The 21,070-nt window shown below is 39.0% G+C and overlaps 1 protein-coding gene across 4 annotated transcripts; it reads left to right on the forward strand.

Annotated features, from left to right (window-relative positions):
- The first annotated feature begins 17 nt into the window (after positions 1-17).
- si:dkeyp-120h9.1 (Y+L amino acid transporter 2-like) lies at positions 18-16,274 on the forward strand. 4 transcript variants are annotated; one of them, XM_059349305.1, is made up of 12 exons: positions 18-34; positions 3,908-4,287; positions 4,405-4,580; positions 5,499-5,641; positions 6,793-6,918; positions 7,329-7,473; positions 8,106-8,229; positions 8,973-9,076; positions 9,204-9,300; positions 9,422-9,571; positions 11,254-11,437; positions 13,098-16,274. In XM_059349305.1, the coding sequence occupies exons 2-12, from the start codon at positions 4,159-4,161 to the stop codon at positions 13,190-13,192; spliced, it is 1,473 nt and encodes a 490-aa protein (XP_059205288.1). In that variant the 5' UTR covers positions 18-34; positions 3,908-4,158; the 3' UTR covers positions 13,193-16,274. The 4 variants fall into 4 exon arrangements, with proteins under 4 accessions (XP_059205288.1, XP_059205290.1, XP_059205286.1 ...); XM_059349303.1 differs by lacking the exon at positions 18-34 and adding an exon at positions 78-348; XM_059349304.1 differs by lacking the exon at positions 18-34 and adding an exon at positions 793-940.
- The last annotated feature ends 4,796 nt before the right edge of the window (positions 16,275-21,070 follow it).

Raw genomic sequence — 21,070 nt, forward strand, 5'->3', positions numbered from 1 at the left:
ATAATTATGTAAAGATCAATGCGCTGACCTGCTGGTATGTATGTGTGTGTGTGTGTGTGTCGGTTGCGGTCCATTGAGTGATAAGAGAAGCCTCCTGATTGGCGTCATCGCTTAAATATAAAGTATTTGATGATAATTCGTGTTTTCTACTGGTTGTGTAGTTATCTGTCAGTGGTTGGTGTCAGCCATCCTTTGGCGGTTGATGATGATGATGATGATGATGATGAGGAGGAGGAGCTAGCTGCAGATGTTGACTGCCTGACTAAACTAACGAGCTAAAGTTGGTGCTTCAGATCTCAAACACGGCACATGAGTTTCTGCTTGCTCCATTGGATAAAATACGGGAAGGTAACTCGTTTATCTTACATTTCATGTGTGGGGTTCAGTTATTCCTCCACTTTTTAATCCCGTTTTAAGCTAGTACCTGGCGTGTAACGTAACGTTGCTAACATCACATAATGTTAGTTCATACTGACGTTAGCATCCACAGCATCAAGCATGTTCAATCAGTTCGGTAACTCAATTAGCTTTGTTAGCTTTATGTCACATTACAGAGCTGCCGCACAGCGACTTTAAGACTGATACTGTTTAGATGGATACTGGTGTTAGCTAAGGAGTTAATGTGATCGTAGTGAAAGAGTTTAATTGCTCCTCATTGTCCTCTCTGGGTATGTATCAGGCCAGTGCTAAGGGGCTATCAATACACCCGGCGCTAATCATTAACAGCAAGCCGCGTGCTCGGATGGAAGAACAGCAGCACGTAATTATGTTGCTGTGAACCATAGTGATGTCATTAGACGTTTGTAGACGTTAACATTTTAAGTCACATGCGTGACCGCAAAGTAGTCCGTGCGCACGTTTTTCATAGATCCCCATCCAGCATGTAGCTCAGTGTGCAAACTTGTGTCTGACTCTTGACAGGAAGCGGTTTCCTTTATGTGTAAGTAGCTGTAACGTTAACCGCAAAGTTCAATAATTCGGCGACAGTTCGTTTAATAAATGTATCCCTTTTCTGATGAACACAAGGGAAAATAACAGCAAACTGTAGTTGTGAATGGAGGATATGATGACTCCCTCTACAGACATGTCTTCTTTTTGAGCTTATGAACAGGGGCACTTAACTGCAGAAGCCATATTGGCTCAAGCATGCACGCCAGATGCTATCGTAATTTCATTGGCCAAGTAATGGGACACATGGCGCTTGCCCCAGAGAGATAATACAACCATGTTTTTTCTAATGTTTGGCAAACACGTTAGAGAAAAAAAAATCAAGTCTTAGCAAATATGAGTACACAGCTAAGTTAGAAAACTAGATTCAGTTTTGTCATTTGATTAATATAATATGCTTGTGTGTCATTTAATGACTAAAAGTTGGACACTTGTGTCATTCTATGATCAATAATGTCATCTAATCCCCTTTAAGTTTGTTAATAGGTGCCAATCTTGTGAGACTAGGTAATATGGCCCAAATCTATCTCCATAAAAGTAATTTCATAACTTGATGTAAACCAAAATATTGCATAATTTCTTGTTAATCAATAAATACATAGAATATAGGAGTCAAGTCAAAGTTTATTTATAGAGCACATTCAAAAACGACCTCAGTTGACCAAAGTGCTGTACAGTTATTAAAATAGAATAAAATCATACACAAATAGGTATAAATAAAAACAATGAAAACAATAAAATACTAAAAACAGTAAAATCATAAAATAGTAATAAAAACTCAATCCAAAACAGAGTTGGAGATAAAAAAAGACAAGTAAAAGGGTAAAAAAGTAAAAGAAAGCCAAGGATTCTTGCCTAGCTGGGACTGAACACCAAGGAGAATAAATAGGTTTTTAATAATTTGAAAGTGCTCTGACCTGGAGAGGTAGGCTGTTCCACAGCTTTGGGGCCGCCACGAGTACAGAGTCTGGACCGCGGTACCATAGATATATATAAGAAAGGCTGTGTTTATGTTTATATATATATATATCTATGCGCGGTACAACCAGGAGCAGCTGGTTAGACGACCTAAGTGCTCTGGAAGTACTGTGGGGTTTTAAAAGCTCTGATAAATAAGACCATTTAAGCACTTAAAAACAATTAATAAAACCTTAAACTGGATCCTAAATGTACAGGTAGCCAGTGCAAAGATGCAAGGATGGGGGTGATGTGATCACGCCGTTTCTTTCCAGTCAGCAGGCGGGCGGCTGCATTTGGACAACCTGTAGGCGGCACACTGCTGACCGGTCAAGACCAACAAACAAAGAGTTACAGTAGTCTAGGCGTGATGTGATGCATGTATGGATGACTCACTCAAAGTCATTCGTGGGGAGAAAAGCCTTTACTTTAGACAGTAGCCGTAGCTGGAAGAAGCTAGTTTTGACTGTGGAGCTTATCCGTTTGGTAAACTTGAAGTCAGAGTCCAGAATAACCCCAAGGTTTCTTGCAGAGGGTTGACACAGAGATTCAAGGCTACCAATGACATTGTAAAGCTTATTTTTGCAAATGCATTTTTCATTGTTATTTTTCTTGATTTACATCAGCACATGCATCAAATGTAGAGAGATGTCAGAATGATGGGTTGCTGCAGCACAGCACACTGAGCAGTTTGAGGTTGCTCAAGGGTGGAGTGAGCTATTACAACCCCACTCCTTAACTTTAGTCAGATTGGTTTTGATGTGAAATGGCTGTTTGATGTTAGAGTCAAGCACATGGCCAACTCAACCATAAGAAATCCTTTAAATGTCACTGTAGTATATTGATTTTTAGAAACCTGCCATGCAGTATAAACCTTCCACTCTGATAGCAGCCAACCAGAGATATCTGTACACCTCCATGATGTTTGGGACTTTAACAGAACATTTTAGAAGCAACAATGCCTGTTAATCTACAGTGTGGTCTCATCTCATTTATTGTACCAAATATAAAACATTGATTTGGAACCAAAAGCTTGTGTACATTATGATTATCAGAGTTTGTAAAACTGCTTGAAAGCCATGTTTCTGTCAGGCAGTATTTTAGATCTTAGTTCTTTTCCTATTCACTGGGGTTTTGGTGGTTACGTTTAGTCAGTGTGATGTTTCCATGTTTGTGTTTCAAACATCAAAAGAGCACGGGTGGTGGTAAGAATATGAGGGTGTATACTCTCATGGAAAATATGTATGCATATTTAACACACGTTCAAACCTGCAAGCAGACCAGATGACCTTGGTAGCATTTGAGATTGGATCTTCGCATAGTTTAGTTCCGTCTGTGTGGTTTGGCCCCATTCTTAAAACAAACTTGCCTGACAAGTTGTCACCTAACCCTTCCTGCTGTCTCAGAAAGGGAAGAGGAAGCTTGCTACAGAGCAACAGGCAACCCAATCCTCAGCAAAGAAAAACAACAAAATCACTCATGTCCAAGAATGCTTGATAACAGGTATAAATACAAAGGTCTGTGATCGAATGTCATTATTAAGATAATGTATTCAGATGTGAATCACATAAAAATGATAATCAGATGTAACGTTTGTTGCAAAAAACACAAACTTTGTAAGCTGTTGAACCCGTTAAAATAACTAGAAAACCTCTGCCAACGGACCATCACCGCAAGCTCTTTACAGGCTTACAGAAGCAATATATTTTTTAATAAAAACGGTTTATGGTAATATTTGAAGCTGTGCCCTATACATTTTAATTTACACCGTGAAAAATACCAACGGTTTACTTCCAGTTAATCTTCTGCTTCATTGCTTCTTCATTTAGTCATTAGCAGTAACCTTATTGGCCCCTAAGTGTTCATTAGACCACATGGGGTACATAAATACCAATGTCGCACTAAATCAGGATCACCTGCTCTGTCTTTGTTTCCTCTCCACAAAACTACTGAAATGTGTAAAGCATTTCAGTGACATTGTGCTTTCTTGTTTTTCTTACAGATTATCCCAGTGGAGAATTACTCCTCAGATTCAACAATGGCTGTCTGAAGCAGGCTTAGTCTCAGCCTCCCAGTGACACTCCTACCTCCCTTTCTCTTGGTCTACACCCCTCTTTTCATTTTGTTCAATATTTTATTGTTCTGTTCTTTCGCCTCGTCTCATTTTCTGGTGCTGCCAGGAATCAGTCTGTCCTCTTTATCACTCCCTGCTACCTCCTCTCAGTTGAGGCTGAAGGCTGTAAATCCGTCACAATGGTTGCTGAGGCAGACTCAGCGTCTCAGGGCAGCGGTGTGCGGCTGAAGCAGGAGATTTCCCTCCTCCATGGTGTCTGTCTCATTGTGGGAAATATGATAGGCTCTGGTATCTTCGTCTCACCTAAGGTCAGTAAACCTAAAGTGAATGTAAATCCTTCTGTGTTTCTTCTCTTTGTCAGGGGACGGTTTCCTGTATATATAGCACATGTTAATTATTCTCTGCTCTCATTTGTTGTCCTGCAGGGGGTTCTTATGTACACAGGCTCATTTGGCCTGTCGCTTGTAGTTTGGGCCATTGGAGGAATATTTTCTGTTTTTGGAGCACTATGCTATGCCGAGCTTGGTACCACCATCCGAAAATCTGGAGCCTCCTATGCCTACATCCTGGAGGCCTTTGGAGGTTTCTTGGCTTTTATTCGGTATGTAGTTGTTTTTATTGTTCCATTTGTTACTCTTCTATTTGCTTATTTATCACAAGTAATCTTGTTAATGTGATATTCAACAAAATAATCACTAATTTTCCTCGCATCATGCAGACTTACTTGTATGAGTTATCACAATATTTTGCATATATATATCCTCTACTTGTATTGCAAAAGCTCAAGCATACTATAGTATAGTATATGTGGCTTCCTCCAGCTAGTGTTCAATCTCCCTTCTTGGTCTGCCTCATCCTCACTGCATCTCATCCATTAAACAAGTAATGATTTAAACAGTGGCCTCACACATTACACCTACAGGTGCATCGCAATAGATTAGAATATGATGGAAGAGTTTATTTATCTCAGTAATTCAATTTAAAAAATGGAAATAACACATTTTATAGATCCATTACACATAGAATGAAACATTTTATGTCTTAATTTATTTAATTTCTTCTAATTATAATGATTATGGTTTACATTTAATGCAGACCTAAAATTCAGAGTCTCTAAAAAATGTAATATTACAAAAGATCAATTTGGAAAAAAAGTATGTTTAATATGGAAATGTTGGCCTCTGAAAAGTATGTCCATCCATATGCACTTAATACTTGGTTGGTGCTATTTGACTTGAACTACAGGAAATGCACTTTTCAATGATATTCTAATTTATTGAGATGCACCTGTATGTTCTTTGCTATATTAAGATATTTTCTTTCATGAAAACTGTTAAGTCCTTATGGCATTAGTGTGGGCAGTTCAGTAATATCAGAAATTATTAAGATTCAAGCATGTGCAGTTCTGAAATTGAAACTGGGGGAAATAATTCTTTTCAGTGTTAAAGATGTATAAAATCTGATATTCACACACAAAGTTATGTTTGTGCTTCATAATGATGACTTATCAATTCTGTAGGCTCTGGACGTCGTTGTTGATAGTTGAGCCAGCTTGTCAGGCGGTGATCGCACTAACCTTCTCCAACTACCTGGTCCAGCCCTTCTACGCCACCTGTCCAGCCCCCTATGTCGCCGTTCGCCTCATCGCTGCTGTCATCATATGTAAGGCTCTCCCTCTGCTAAACACACCTATACGCTGTACTTAACCTGTTGTGTATGTGTGCATTACTGGTAAAAGGACACTCATAACCTGGGTGAGGCTTTGTGTGTGTATGTGTGACACCAATGTGATATAGGCATGTGTACAGTATCCATAGTAGAGGAGTTTTCACTGTGGAGCTGTTGTTGTAGGAATGTTTGACCAGAATTACGATGGCCTCTTTCAATCCCTGGCATTAACAAATACTGATCCTCAATTATATTCTTAACCAACAGCTTTTTAAAAGACCACCAATCGGATGCAGTACTACTGTTTCATTGCACTGTTGGCTGTCATGTCACTGTCAAGTGTGGTTCAGATACTGTTGCGTTAACGATGTGTTAGTTCATATTAAGGCCCTATGCGACTCTTCTTAAGTCAGTTGCAAACTGTTGAAGTTTGCGAGTCTGACAGTTAATCAGCGGCATGTATTTATAGAAAACGTGTTAAAATGCTCTTTGTAAGTAGGTCTTTGTATTGTAAGCAGCACAACCAGTAAATTATGTTAAACCTGTTAAGCCTGCTGTGTTTAATCAGATGACACACTTTTATCTGGCTACCTTTGGGGATATATCCAAATTTAGCTGCCTAATTTAGTCTTTGTTTCAAGTTCAAGGGATATGTATGTAACTACACATAATACCTGTTGATTTCCTCCTTAACTCTGCCTTAATCTACTGTGCTTTGTGAATGGAAACCCTAAATCTTTGTAATGCTTCTAGATAAAGAAGAGTAATTGCAATGTAAATACAGCTGCTCAATATCAAACCTCTTGGTTTTGTTTAGCTATGATCTACTAAGTCTAAGGTATGTGACTGTGGGTCCTTAAGTTCCAGCTTCAGCTTTTTGGATGAGTAGAGTTTGTGCTTTATTGGATATCAACCATGCAAAACAGTTTTTTTTTTTCTATTAACTAATGGCTCCCACCCCCTTATACACAAATATTCATGGTCTTCTTTTGATTGAGTTTATCATAGAAATTAATTCAATTTAATGTTGCAGGGAAAAAAAGAAACATTTTCTCAGAAGTTCTTGCAATAAATGTATATCCCCTCTCTACCCCTCTCTGCTTGAGCTCACAAGTTAGTATACTCTTCTTCTTTCTCCCCATCAGGTCTGCTGACATGTGTGAACTGTATGAAAGTGAAATGGGGTGCCATTCTTCAGGTCATCTCCACCGTAGCCAAGGTCCTAGCTCTCATCGTGATCATCATTACTGGCATGGTTAAGCTGGGACAAGGTATGGCTCTTAGTTTGCTGAAAATTGAAGGATGAAGCACTACTGCACTATCTGAGAGTAAACCTGTTACATTGAATCAGGGTCCTGTACATGGTTGAAGAGTGAGTCAGCCATTATCAATACATATTGCTATATTGAGGTCAACTTCTGACATTGGACCAGTTCACTCCAACTGCTATCTGTATTTAATGTGATTTGAATGCAAGATACATAAATTGCATCAATAAGCTCTTAACTGAAAATATATAATTTTTGTATATAAAGTATGCATGCATAAAATGCAAGCCAACATAGTTATTGGAGTATTGAAATAACATGAGTCATGAGCTGGATTGAACACTTTTAAAATACTTTGCCTTGGGTGATAAAAGAACATCAACACTTGTGTAACAAACACTGTGTTGTTGTAGGTTTTGATCAGAACTTTGAGGACTCCTTCAAAGGCTCCAAACTGAACCCTGGTGACATGGCCCTGGCCCTCTATTCAGCACTCTATTCCTACTCTGGCTGGGACACACTCAACTTCATCACAGAGGAGATCAAAAACCCAGAGAGGTACGAGAGGTCTTTTTTTTTTTTTTTTTTTTTTTCCAGAAATAGTTTGCAATAAAGTTTATTGATTTACATCCCCGATGGCAGTCTTTTTACTTAACTACAACTTTACCCTTTGCAAATCTAGTATTGCGTCAATCTGACTTAAAACTAAGTGATCTTACTTGGAAATGCCACGAGTCATTATCAGGTCCTCGATTTACCCAGTAGACACTAGAGGTGTCACAATTTCAATTCTGAATTGAAAATCGATGAAAATGGTCTTTCAATGATCAAAATCCCAAGCAGGATCTGATAAATCAGAAATTTTAGCCACATGACATTAGTGTGGTACATTCCAAAAAACATGGCAGTTATATGACACTTGATACAACAACAAGAGCAAAGCCTTCAGTGCTGACAAAAATGTAAAACTAAAATCAAGTTGAATTGAATCTTGGATTTGGAGAAACACCCCTAAAAAAACGACATGCGTCACAGCTAGAAATACAATAAGAAATTGTAGATTCTCTCCATGAAGCTTTTAGCACTGTGTGTGTGTGTGTTGTAACACTTATTTTTCTCAACGCTGATCAGTAATTTTAGATACAACTGAGATCTGTTAGGTTAATAAAAAACACTTTTATCATTTTCAGGAATCTGCCTTTGTCCATCGCTATTTCCATGCCCATAGTGACTGTGATCTACATCTTGACCAACATAGCTTACTATGTCGTTATGGATGCAGATGCAGTGCTCAACAGTGAAGCTGTTGCTGTGGTGAGTATCCTAAGATGAGGGCTTCAGCACGATTTTAGCAAATTCTCCTTGCGTCCTAAAGAAGCTGTAAATGAGCAGTAAATGGATCCCACAGAGTTTATGTGTAGACATTAGTATGCACACGGTCAGTCTATTAGTACATCACAGGACTTGACCAAATTGACAGCATCTGCTCAGCCTCATAGAGGCGACAGGTTTTGATCTTCCCTTCCTGTCTTCTGCTGTCATCTCTTTGAGTCTGGCTGGCAGCCGCTGGCACCAGTGTCTGGTTCGGTACGCTCCCCGTTGGTTATCTGTGACTCTAGGAGTCCAGATGATGGCAGGAACCTCATTTAGCTAAAGAGGTTAGCGCCCCACACAGGAACATGGGGAAGATGATGATGTGATTAGTTCATTGGACCAGGAAGACTTGTGCTGGTATTTGATCATATTTGTATTCATTTTAATGGGTTACAGATGTTCCAGCATTGACCATTCTAAATGTTGCACTTTTTGGGCATAGTGGTCTGCTTATATTATACACCTCAGCACCTAAAATTTGAAATAAAACCTGTTTGACACAGGTACTTTAAAGCACCTCCTTATTAGGAGTTAACTTCTACATACCCACATTATTACCAAGCATAAACTTAGAGTTGTGTATCACAGATTTATATATCACTCTGTGTTTTAACGTTGAGGGCCACTAATCCTATCAATAAATTCATGTGAGCACTAAGGACCTTTGTTGAATTTCTCCTCAGACATTTGCAGACGAGGTGCTGGGCTGGGGTCGATGGCTGATCCCACTCTCTGTGGCCATTTCCTGCTATGGAGGCCTTAACTCCTCCATTATTGCTGCCTCCAGGTCTGTAAATGCAAGCATATCTTAATGCAGCTTTACACTATTCTACAAAATCCTGTCAAAAATGTCAGCAAAGAAAAGAAATGAGCAAACGCAGTGATGCATTTTCACTTTTTTTTTTCTCCTGCAGGTTGTTTTTTGTTGGTTCCAGAGAAGGTCAACTACCTAATATGCTGTGCATGATCCACATAAAGCGTTACACTCCAATTCCTGCCCTGCTTTTCAATGTCAGTATCACATTGATTGATTGAAATGAAGCTGAACTTTGTTGTTTTCACATTTGGATCCCTCTGTCCCTTATGTGTGCTTGTTACTGAACTTAATGGTTTTTTGATCTTCTGTTTTCAGGGTGGCATGTCTCTGTTTTACCTGTCCGTGCCTGACGTTTTCCAGTTGATCAACTACTTCAGCTTTAATTACTGGTTGTTCATCGGCTTATCAATAGCCAGCCAGATCTACCTTCGTGTCAAAGCTCCTGATCTGCACCGACCTGTGAAGGTAAAAAGAGTGATGCAGCATGAATGCTGACATGCCTGTTTTGAACATTATTATGCCTCTGGCTTCAAGGCACATTAGTTTCCCTACATGAGTGTGATGTGAAACATGCAGAGACGTGAAATAAGGTCGGCGGTAACCATAGCAAGGAAAAAAAATATCTCATCAGAAATATTTATAGTTTTCACAACTCTTCATTGTTGTGCATTATGTGTAGAGGTGGGTCTAGTGGTGGGAACACCAGTTCTTTTCAGTGTACTGAATCACTACAATCCGTTCTTTAAAAAGACAAGTACAAAAGACTCGCCCTAGTGGAAGTTTCAACAAACACAGTAGTCCTAAAAAAATATATGATGTTTAAATGAAATAGTTAAGAAGCTATGCATCTAGCCTTCCAGCCGAAGAAGCACTAGACACCTGGAAAAATATAATAGGGTGTGTCTTCGCCCTGCTTCCATCCTGTTTGATTCTGTGTGCTGGGTAAATGGGGCCACCCCAACGGTGTCATTTTAGGACTAGGGATAACAGGCTTAACCGGATTGCCATAACTGTTTCATAACATCACAGATTTATGTAGCTCTAATATCTATGGTGTCCTGTTTCCTGCATGCATGTGGAAAAATCTCATGAGACATGTTTGTATGTGGAGTAACATCCTTTCTTGTGCCTGTAACACCTGTATGTGTGTGTATGCCGGTTTGTTTTTGTGAGTGAGGTATCCCTGACCTTTTCACAGCAAAACTCTGCTTTTTGGCGGATGTAAGACTGAACTGTCAGTGTGGGAGCATTTGGATAACTACAAAACGACCAGTGAGTTTTTCTAAAAGATGGTTATCCAATTTTGGCCTTCACTGCTGGTAAAAGTCACTGGATGATGCAAGGTGTGTGTGTGTGTGTGTGTGTGTGTGTGTGTGTGTGTGTGAGTTGAGCTGACATGGATCACTGCACTGCAGCCCCTCTTTCGTTTTAATGGCACTCTGTTTTGCTACAGTGATGAGAGGGGAAAAGAAATTCCAAACTTGAAACCCAATACTTGCCAAACACAGAATATCCCAGTTGTTGAATCTTAGGATCCAGCCCTATATTGTTGATGCATTTTAGTTCAATAGCTTTATTAGAAATATTTTAAAATGATTTCTGCTATAGGCATCTCAATTTTCTTTCTCTGTCCTTTTGACACAGATAAAGCTTATTTACATAGTGTCATTAATGCCCTCAATAATAATTGTGAAAACTTTTGATTTCTATAAGCGTGGTTATAATCGTGATATAAAAATCTCAAATCATGGCATCTCTTAAAATTTTAATGTTAGAAAACATGCTATCCATAAATTTATTTACATTTGTTTACCCATCAATAGTGCCTCCATTGCTGGCCTGACCACCCTCAGCAATGGCTGAGTTATGACTATGTTAAAGGGCCATGATGCTTTGAATCTGATCTCAGTTTATTTAATTATCTTAGCAACCATACAAGTGACTGCACTGCATACTGGCTGAGCAATAGAACGACAATAAGGGCTACATTAAATCATCATAGGCATATGGTTGAAACCAATATTTGTTAATGTCATTGTCTTAATCTTTTTATTTTTCTTCTCCCCAACCTATGGCTACCTCCATTGCTCTTTTTTCTGATCTTGTTCTTATGTTTCTCCTGCCTGTTCTCTCTACCCTCCCTGCAGCTGTCTTTGTTCTTCCCGATCGTCTACTGCCTGTGCAGCATATTCCTGGTAGTGGTTCCCCTCTACAGCGACACCATCAACTCTCTAGTGGGAATAGCTGTGGCGTTGTCCGGTGTACCAGTCTACTTCATTTGCATCCACTTGCCGGCAAGCTCCAGGCCAGCCTTCCTCGGAAAAATGATCGGTAAGAAACTGCAACTGATGCTATCGTGCCTGTGGTCATGTTTGCTTTGGAAGAACCTCATTCTAGAAACAATATTTGCTTTTGCTAGAATTACCTTTAATATTACATAACCCCGTATACCAATTATGAGAAAACATGGCAGGTTAATCCACCAAGCAGCTGACATAAGGTTCAGAGGTCGACTTTTAATAGCTTTAATGAAGGCTTAAGTTTGTTGGGATTTGTGTTGAAAATTTGCAACTCCTATTTCAACTTAAAAAACTTCATACATTTTTAGCAAAGCAACATTGAATTAAAAGCTTGAATAATAAGGTGGACTGAAATTTTAGCGATTACAAAGCTACATATATTTTACAGTGTCTCGGTTCCATTCATACCGGTTTAGAAGACACGGTTCGATGCAGCTGGGGGGAGGGGAGGCTTAAGGAAACGTTTCTTTTAATTTATTTTGAACACATTAGTGCAAGTGTCTAAGTCAGACAAAATCCTGGGGACTAAGGTAGCATTTTGTCCACTGGCAAATTTTGTAAACCTATATATATATATACTTATAAACTAAACATTTCTAGCACTTCACTGTGTGAACAGTGAACACATACTTTCCCAAAAGGCAACAGGCTATAAAACTGAAAAGTATATCTTACGCAATGAAAAAAAATAGAATAATATTAAATCATATGTGTGCATCAGGAGGAGTGTGACAGTTCCTTCCAACTTGGCCATATATCATTGTAAATGCAAATTGGAAATTTAGAAATGTTTTCATCCCATTCTGCTTTTGCACCTTAATGTTGCTTGAAGGCAGCATTCAAATTCCCGAAAGCAACACACACCCAAAGTCCTCTGTCAGTCTACAGTACATACTATTTATTCTGCGTGCACCAAACCGTGACCCCTGAACTGCGACGGTTGCTACTTGCAGTACAAATACACAAACAGTTGCTAGCCTGATATGGGACAGTAGTAATAACATGAGCACATAATGTAGACAAACACTTTTGATCCAGATCCTTGCCTTTTTTAAAGAGTTCTGACCAAGGTAAACACTGAGCACGAGATTTCACAGTTGAAAAATGATCTTATCAATGCTCGCCTGTGGCTGAACTGTGAAGTGTCTCCAAATTACCTTAAACTTAATTTGGCATTTCTGTGCTGCAATATCGTGGTACTTATAGTACTTATAGACGGATACACCATCAGAGGTACATCTACAACAGGCCAGTGTCGACTCATGTATTAGTTTGGCTGATTAATAACATTCAAAGTCCTGGAATGTAGGCTGTAAAATGTTCCTGTGAATGAATGTAGTTGTTTTCTGTTATTATGGATAACCTGTTAAAGTAGCTTACTAGTCTTACTGTAAGTTGCATGTAGATCAGATACCAGTGGCACATGTAGAAACTTAGTGTCTTAGTGTTAAGAGCTGAAGAGTGATTGAGATTAGTGTCTCAAAGTACAGTGTAATATTAAGCCCACATACTGTAAATGGTTCTGTAGAGCAAATATAGAAACTGCAGTTAAAGAATAAACCCTCCTTCCTATTAATTTTTTATGCTGTAATGTTTGAACTAGTAATGCTTCAGGCTATATTGTTATGGTCTACTGTAGGTTCAAAGATGATTTCATGTTGATTTTTTTCCTTTTTTTCCCTCCACTGCAGATAAGATCTCTCTAATCACCCAAAAACTGTGCATGTGCTGTGTGGCCTCGCCTGATATCGACCTGGACAATATAGACCCAGAGAAGATCGAATGATGAGGCCTTGTGTGGACTGCTGTATGGAGGGATGGAAGAGGAAGAAAGGACACAAAGGAAGCTAAAAGCTGCAGACAATCAGGAATTAGATTAATATAGCTTGACTGATTTAAAGAAGGATGTGAAGAAACTGACGAGGTGAGCTCAACACACCTCCTCCTTCTCTGAGCACACGAGCCATATGTATTAAGGAGAAGGATTTTGCCCTGAATGAATTGTGTACGTGATGACCCTCCAACAAACAGCACTGTACAGATTAACTCAGTGGAACTTGAGCACATTCACATGCTGTTACACAATGCCGTGTTGGCTGTGCAATTCCCTCCACGCATGTGCCCAAACACTGCAACTCGCACACATATAAGCTGACCGTAAGCCTTAGGGTGACACTGCGACAAATGGAAACCTGATCTAGAAGGTATTGATTCAGCAAAGAAGTCTGAGGAGATTTACAAACAGAAGGCTGTCACAGAAAATACACAGGTGGATTTGAAAATGTTAACACCTTACATGTTACATCACATCTCTTATATTATGTCTAAAACATGAGCCTGGATGGTTCAAACCCTGTTACCCTTTTAAAATGACTTATGTGACCACCTCATTACATGTTATAAATGTGACAGGATGTTGGCAAAGTCAACTAAATGGTTATTTTCTTTCTTATTTGAACATTATAAGGGTCCTTAAGATCATAAAATGCCTCAGTAGTCCCCAAACAAAAAACATTTATTCAAAAAAAGAAACGTTTTAAAGTCTGATTACATGCAACCCCTCATTTTTGTCATGCAAGCCAGTGGGAAGGGTCCACACCACTGGGTTAAATGCAGAAGGTTGTAGATATCAAGACCCTCCCACTGTTTGTTAGGGATGGGAATTGATAAGATTTTATTTATTATAATGCCATTATCCATTCTGCTTATCACTTCTTTATCGATTTCTGATTAGTTTTCTGTGTGGTTAAGAAAAAAGAACACAGGTTTTCAGCTTGAATGCAGCTGTTTTGTAATCTTTGGAGTGGAGAAAGGTGGAGAATATGATCTTTATGCAAGAAAACCAAGGAAGCTGTGTCAAATACATGACTTTCCTGGAGTTTAATCCCATGTTGCATAGAATGATGTTACAGCATATTGTTGGTCCACCCTTGCTGAAATGGTTTTACAGACATTACATGTTAAATGAAGCCACACTTTGTGTCGTTTATCCCTCCGCCATGACTACTTTTTAAAAGTTTTTCAGCAGCGTAGAGACATAAGTATGAAGGTTAAAGTTTTGCATTGTAACACTGTCAGAAAAACATGCGGGCATTGATTAAAGGAGAGGCATGTAATTACAATGGATCGAATCATTTGAAACCGATTCTCAATTCCCATCCCTACTTCTTCTGTGTCAAGGTGATGGTTTGTATGACTTCAGATAGGTAATTGGCCAGTGTTTGTGGTACTTACAATTGTATTAACAGTTGTGATTATTATTACATTATCTTTGAACTTCTTGACAGACCTCTGTAAACTGCAGTAACTTTGCACATGCCACTTGCATTCCCTGTTTTGTTGCACATCTACTTCGGTTGTAGAAGAGCTTTATTCTGATCTATTTATGAACTGAAGGACCAAATGGACTAGTGCAGATGTTGGGTTTTTTTTCTAATTAGTTCAGAAAGAGGAATAGATTATTTTAAAAAGTGCTGTTATTTCTTGCAGTTCGGGTAAGCATAAGTTGACTGAATATGATCATAAATCCATCACTATGTGCATCCTGCTTTTGATCCACTTCTGTTATATATGTGAAATGTTTTCTTTGTCTCATCTAAATCCTTTGAATGCATCTTCAGGGCTATATTTGACGTCTGGTGCCTCCTAGTGGTAGCTAATATTAACTTCCAGGGACAAGCTACAAGATTTTCCCAAGTGTCATTCAAGAGTCCATCTACAATTTGCATGTTTTTGTTTGACAGGTGTTATGGGTGTCAAAAAGGTTTTAAAAATGTAAACTCGTGATTGTTTCTGGATTAAGCAAATGTACCTGCCAGACTCCTCTGGCTAATGTTTGTCTTTTGAATGGGGTCTATGTAGAAACAAACCTCAGGATCAACCATGCTGATGTGCACACGTTGTTGCTGATATTTATGGTCTTTCCCTTTTTATCCTCTCTTGTCTTAAGAGTTTGTATCACAAATAGGATATTTAATGTAATGTTGCCTTGTGGATATAGCACCAACTTGGACCATTTATTCACCATGCATAGCCAAAGGTCTTAAACAGGCTGATAGTTGAACCATCTTTGTGCTCAGAGTGCAGTGAGCCTGTAGCAAAGTGTCTTTCAAGTGAGAACATCATAGCTGTAACGTGTTCAAGAAACCGGTAGAAACTAGTAGAACTTTGGTGTTTGTACTGTAGTCCTGATGAACTCTATGTGCCTTCTGTGAGTGTGGTCTACATAAGGCCATGTCTATTTTTGATATTGTAATTTAGCTCTAGTGTTTAGTGTCTTGAGCACAATCATATTGACACCTTGCTGTAGGGTTTGCCAAATGTTTTTCAGGTGGTCAAACAGCTTCAGATGTTGTAGTGAAGGTCAGTTAATGTCTTGACTCCAACACTTCCAACAACACCAGCCAACAGAAGCACACAGATATGTTTAGTTCAATGTTGCTTTCTCGGAGGCCAGTGTCATGTAAACCAAACTGGTCAGTTTCGTGTGTGTTGTCGAGAAATAAAACCAACAAATATATCTGCAGTAGACACAGACTATTTTCAATGTATTTCCATATATTGTCATGTTATGAACATATATACTCAGAAATCACAGGACTTGAATGTTGCAGTATATTTGATGTATTTCGATGGGTACCAAATACTGAATGTGTGTTCTCTGGTTGGGCTGTGTTTGACAAAGTTGTGTTTTGTGTATTTGTGGAGTTGTGTCTTAAGTGCTTGCTTTGTTGACTGTTTTTATTTATTATGTATTTGACATAGATAAACCAAATGGCAAGACATGCCTTTCAGTGAAGGACGTGTTTGCTCAGACTGAGATAGGAAGGGGCTGTGTTTTATTTGAATAAAGACAAGTACAGAATGTGTGTTTCAGTGACTTTGACTGTTCTTATCCTTTGTCCTCTACTTGAACTGGAAACATGGATATCTGGAACCTCTGGACCACTAGAGGTCATAGTCTTGTTACAGTAATGAATTAAATCCTGTCATATCGCAGTTTAGTGATACGTTACTGTAGATGTATGGCTAACCAGTTGTCAAATATTTTCAAGATTCAAAAATGTGTCACTATGGTTACACAGTACAATCATGCCTAGCACTTTGAGGTGAGGTTTATGAAAAGCCCAACCAATATGGGATTTTTGAGACTTCTAACAAATTTAACAGATATTGCAGATATGTTGGCTGACTGTTTTTTAACAGCAACCTTCATTGACCATTTACACATCTTCAGAAAAGTACAGTGCTCGAGTTGGCCCTTCTCCAAACTTCTGCTGCCTGAACAAATGGGGAAAAACAAGATACTTGGTTTGATAGTTTGACTCAAAACCTCAAGTGATTCGATGTGTTATGAGCTGGTGAGAAAATACAAGCTACTACAGGCTGGTGGAACACTTTAATTATGTTACCCTCTCCTGCAGTGGCAGCTGTGCATACAGAGTTTATTAATACACACTCAGACACTTATTCTTAATGCTGAGACCCTTTAGTGTGACTGATGGTTATCTAATCAAATTCAAAAAGGGCAGTAAATATTCTTCTCACCCTGTCTCCCTCCTTATCTCATTCACTTTGATATAAATTGATAGAAAAACTGCCTTCTGTTAGGACATTGAGTCTTGATATCACAGTATTTTTTATCCTTATAAATTATTTGATATATCACTGAAGCCCAGAGAAAAGTTCATTATCTTGAGCCCTCTGGTGGGGAAAGAGAGATAGTTTAACTCTGGATGATGCAAAGGTCCTTCAGATTGCTGAAATATGGTGAGAGGTCAGATAATAATAATGCATACGCTCATTAAATCAGCAGGGTAGAAACCCTCCAGTGGCTTTGGAATGACTGAGGCTTTATCTAGATTGCTAATTATACAGCACATGCTTTTTCTTTAATTTAGATCAATTTTAGACCTTTTCTTTGACTTTAATTATTTCTGTGTAAAAACATTGAACAACTAGAAAGTTCCTCAGTTGTTCCACGCTCCCTTTGGCCACACTTGAGCTCTTCATCACTGGACTGCTGTGACTCGCGTGTGTTCACAGAAAGGGGTAGTTGTATTTTAAAATCACCCACTTGGATTGAGTGACTGATGGAGCCAGAGAGAGAGGAGCTAAAGGCCTTAAAACACAAATATTTGACCAGGTAACAAGTTATACATTTTATCTGCAACGCTGTATTCAAACTCAAAATTAGCACTCTAAATGTAACTAGTCGTAGACTTGTGGCTCGGCAAAGCAACCTATTTTTTTATGTCCACACAGACACACTGTCCATGTCTTGGCGTCATTGACTGACCGTCTTCCTTCCAGCCTCCTCAGGTGGCTGACTAGGCCCCACCTCCTGTCCATCCATCCACCTTGCCTCCCCGGGGGCTCGCTGCAGAGGCATCACATTTCAGCAGGGTGTGCACTCTTCGCTTCAGATGCTGCCCGTCGATAGGTGCTCGTTCCTGGGGAGAGTCCTGCCTCTGTTCCTCCCCAGGACTGAGGGAGTTGGGTTCCACTGACTCATGCATAAAAGATAAAGCAGTGGAAGGGAAATGCAGCTGAGCACCACAACAGCTACTATAACCGCTCTCTCTCACAGAGTACAGGACGAGCTGCAGGCAAGGTGAATTATTAGCTTTAAAAGGTCCAGGCTGCTCAGGGTGGTAACTGGCACCTCTCATGCCCTGCAGGGAGCACCCATCCTGGGGATGGGCAGAATCACCGGGGAGCTGCTCTTTGATGGTTGAGTGGCCGTCACACACCGGCACCAGCTTGGCGTCATGGAGCTGCCTCGACGCCTGAACTGGATACGAAACCGACCCTGGAGGCCTCATGTCAGCCGCAGGGAGTTCAACCGTAAGTGGATTAAACAAGAGAATCCTAGTCCTGATAGTTTGGCTTTTTTGTCCTCATAGTTTGTGTTTCTTTCAAAATGTCTGTCTTCTTAGTCAGCCTTAATTGTGTAAGTGCCGCTGTGAACCTGAGAAGCTCCCAGTGAAGTCATCTGTCTTGCCAAATGAAGTGTTGATAGTGACTCCTGCAGACTGTGTGTTACTGCTGCTCTAATGTGCTTCATGCTGTGGTGGATAATAGACGCTGTAATCTACTGTTTCAGATCGTACTTCATGTAAATATACTGCACAATCTTCAAGGTTTTGTGTTTTAAATTAGTAATGTGACTCAGTGAGTGGTACTCTCTCTTTTTCCGCCAAGCAGGCGCCATTTACATCCCCCGCAGTGGAGCAGGTGTCAGATAAGATTGATGAGTGTGGTTCTGTACAGGTAATGTCTCAGTTTTGGAGTAAAATCATACATTTACTGTATGTAATTTCATGACATAAACTCCCTCCAATAGTATTAATCTGGATTAATCATAAGATTTTTAGTTTAGTTTATACACCAACATGGATTTTTCATACCACCCATCGCACCTGGTTAGTGGCATGTTCAAATAGGGATGGGTACTGTACTGTGATGGTACTGCACTGATATTATTGATTCCAATACTTATCAATACTCATAGATACTACTCTTCATAATTTGTTTCACAAATAAAGAATAAAATTAATATAGTTAACAGTTAAAATTAGCCCACACATTTGAATTTTCTCATGGGGGACGTTTAGAAATTTGAAATGCCAACAGTTTAAGAATAAATTATTGTTTCGTAAATACAGATGGCGGAACCATTTGTCCACAATCTTATTGATATTTTGGTTCCAGTACCAATTTCGGTTCGGGTTCTCAACACCCATCCCTCAAGTCAAATTAGATGAAAATGTCTCCATATAAAATGTGAGCACTTCTGGCTTGATTAAGAATTCTTACATGTAAACTTTGAAACCTTTTTTAATAAAATCGCATCAGTAACAGGTTTGGCTCATACACACACAGTAACAGTAGTCAGCTGACACTGCAGTCTATTTGATCAGACTTAATCAGTGAATGATTAATTGAAATAGCATCTGTGTTGATTGTGTAGGATCAGATTGTAGGGAGAATGGGTTACAGCTTTGTGTGGCCGTGCCAAGTGAGTCTAGTGGTGTAATATTTGGATCTGGTGTTACTTACAAACTGTAATGTCCCGAAAAAAGAAAAACATGTCTTTTTATGGTTTTTGCTGACAAATCTGAACTATGGATACACACACACACAGGGAGAACATGTGCATAGTGTAAAGTGCAGACCACCACGGTACATTAGGAGTATGGAAGAGTTGGAACTTAAGTGCACACTGCTTGTCTCAATGTTGCTGAGCTAAAAGGATTCAGTCGCTTCAACTTGTGTCTTGAGTAAAGTGCAGTTTCGTCCTCATCCCACATCCTGTCAGCTCCCTTTTTATGAGGATGTTTTTGAAACGGGGACGAGGATGGTGGGAGAGAATAATGTGTTTCTCTGCATACTAATGTTTTTAATTTTCTCCCTGGGGATCAATAAAATGTCTCCACAAAGCATAAAAGCTTTGTGTTCACTTGTTAAGAGAGGGTATGCATGATTGTGTGAGATAGATTTGATAATTGTGTGCTCAGCATTGAGTTGTTTCAGCCTGGTGGCAGTGTGTGTGTGTGTGTGTGTGATCAACCAAGTGGAGAGAACTTGCTATGCTGATGCTTTTAAGAGAACATGGCCTGGCATTTGATCAATGTTGTTTATTAGAGGCGCCAAAACCAATTAAGCTGTAGAAGGCAGGTTCTGATGACCGGCAGAATAATTTACTAATGACTCATTTTAAAGGAAATCTATGAATATATATATATATATATATATATATATATATATATATATATATACATAGAGAGAGAGAGAGAGAGAGAGGGAGAGAGAGCGTAAAAAAGAGAGAGAGAGAGAGTAAAAGAGAGAGAGAGAGAGAGAGAGAGAGAGAGAGTAAAAAAGGCCTCAGACTTTTCCCTCATGACTCTCAGTAGTGGTAATAGACTGGGGTCAACAATAGAACAATCTGGATGTGAGGATAGCATCAAGTAACTGAAGCTAATTTCTTGCTGTGTAGTAGCCATTACATAGACATGAGCAGTGGCGGAAGAAGTGTTCAGGTCCCTTACTTAAGTAAAAGCACTAATACTACACTGTGAAATAACTCCACTACAAGTAAAAGTTCTGCATTCAAAACTTATTGAGCTAAAAGTACAAAAGTATCAGCATCAAAATGTACTTAAAGTATCAAAAGTAAAAGTACTTGTTATGCAGAATGGACTCAGTCAGATTGTTTTATATTCTCTAGATATGTTATTGATTTATTTGTATTTGATGCATTTATGTAAGCAGTGTTTTCATTTTGTAAAGACGGGTAATTTTAAGTAATTGATTTACTATTATTAGGTTTGATTAAAAAAAAATAAAAAAAGTCTAATCACTGTAAATCATATTTTTTTATGTTAAATCTTGACCTGAAAAGTCACTGAAGCTGCCAGCTAAATGTAATGAAGTAAAAAGTACAATATTTGCCTCAAAATGTAATGGAGTAGAAGTATAAAGTTACATAAAATTGTACTTAAGTACAGTACTTGAGTACATGTCGACCGCTGGACATGAGGCACTTCAAGTACCAAACTAATCACTGAATACAAGGCTCCCTCAATCTAAAACATCCCACTAATAGCAGGAAACTCTGAGATCATAGAACTCCACCAAGGCCAGACTTTGTCAAATAAAATTT

This window comes from Centropristis striata, chromosome 14 (assembly GCF_030273125.1).
Source record: "Centropristis striata isolate RG_2023a ecotype Rhode Island chromosome 14, C.striata_1.0, whole genome shotgun sequence".
Classification (NCBI taxonomy): Eukaryota; Metazoa; Chordata; class Actinopteri; order Perciformes; family Serranidae; genus Centropristis; species Centropristis striata.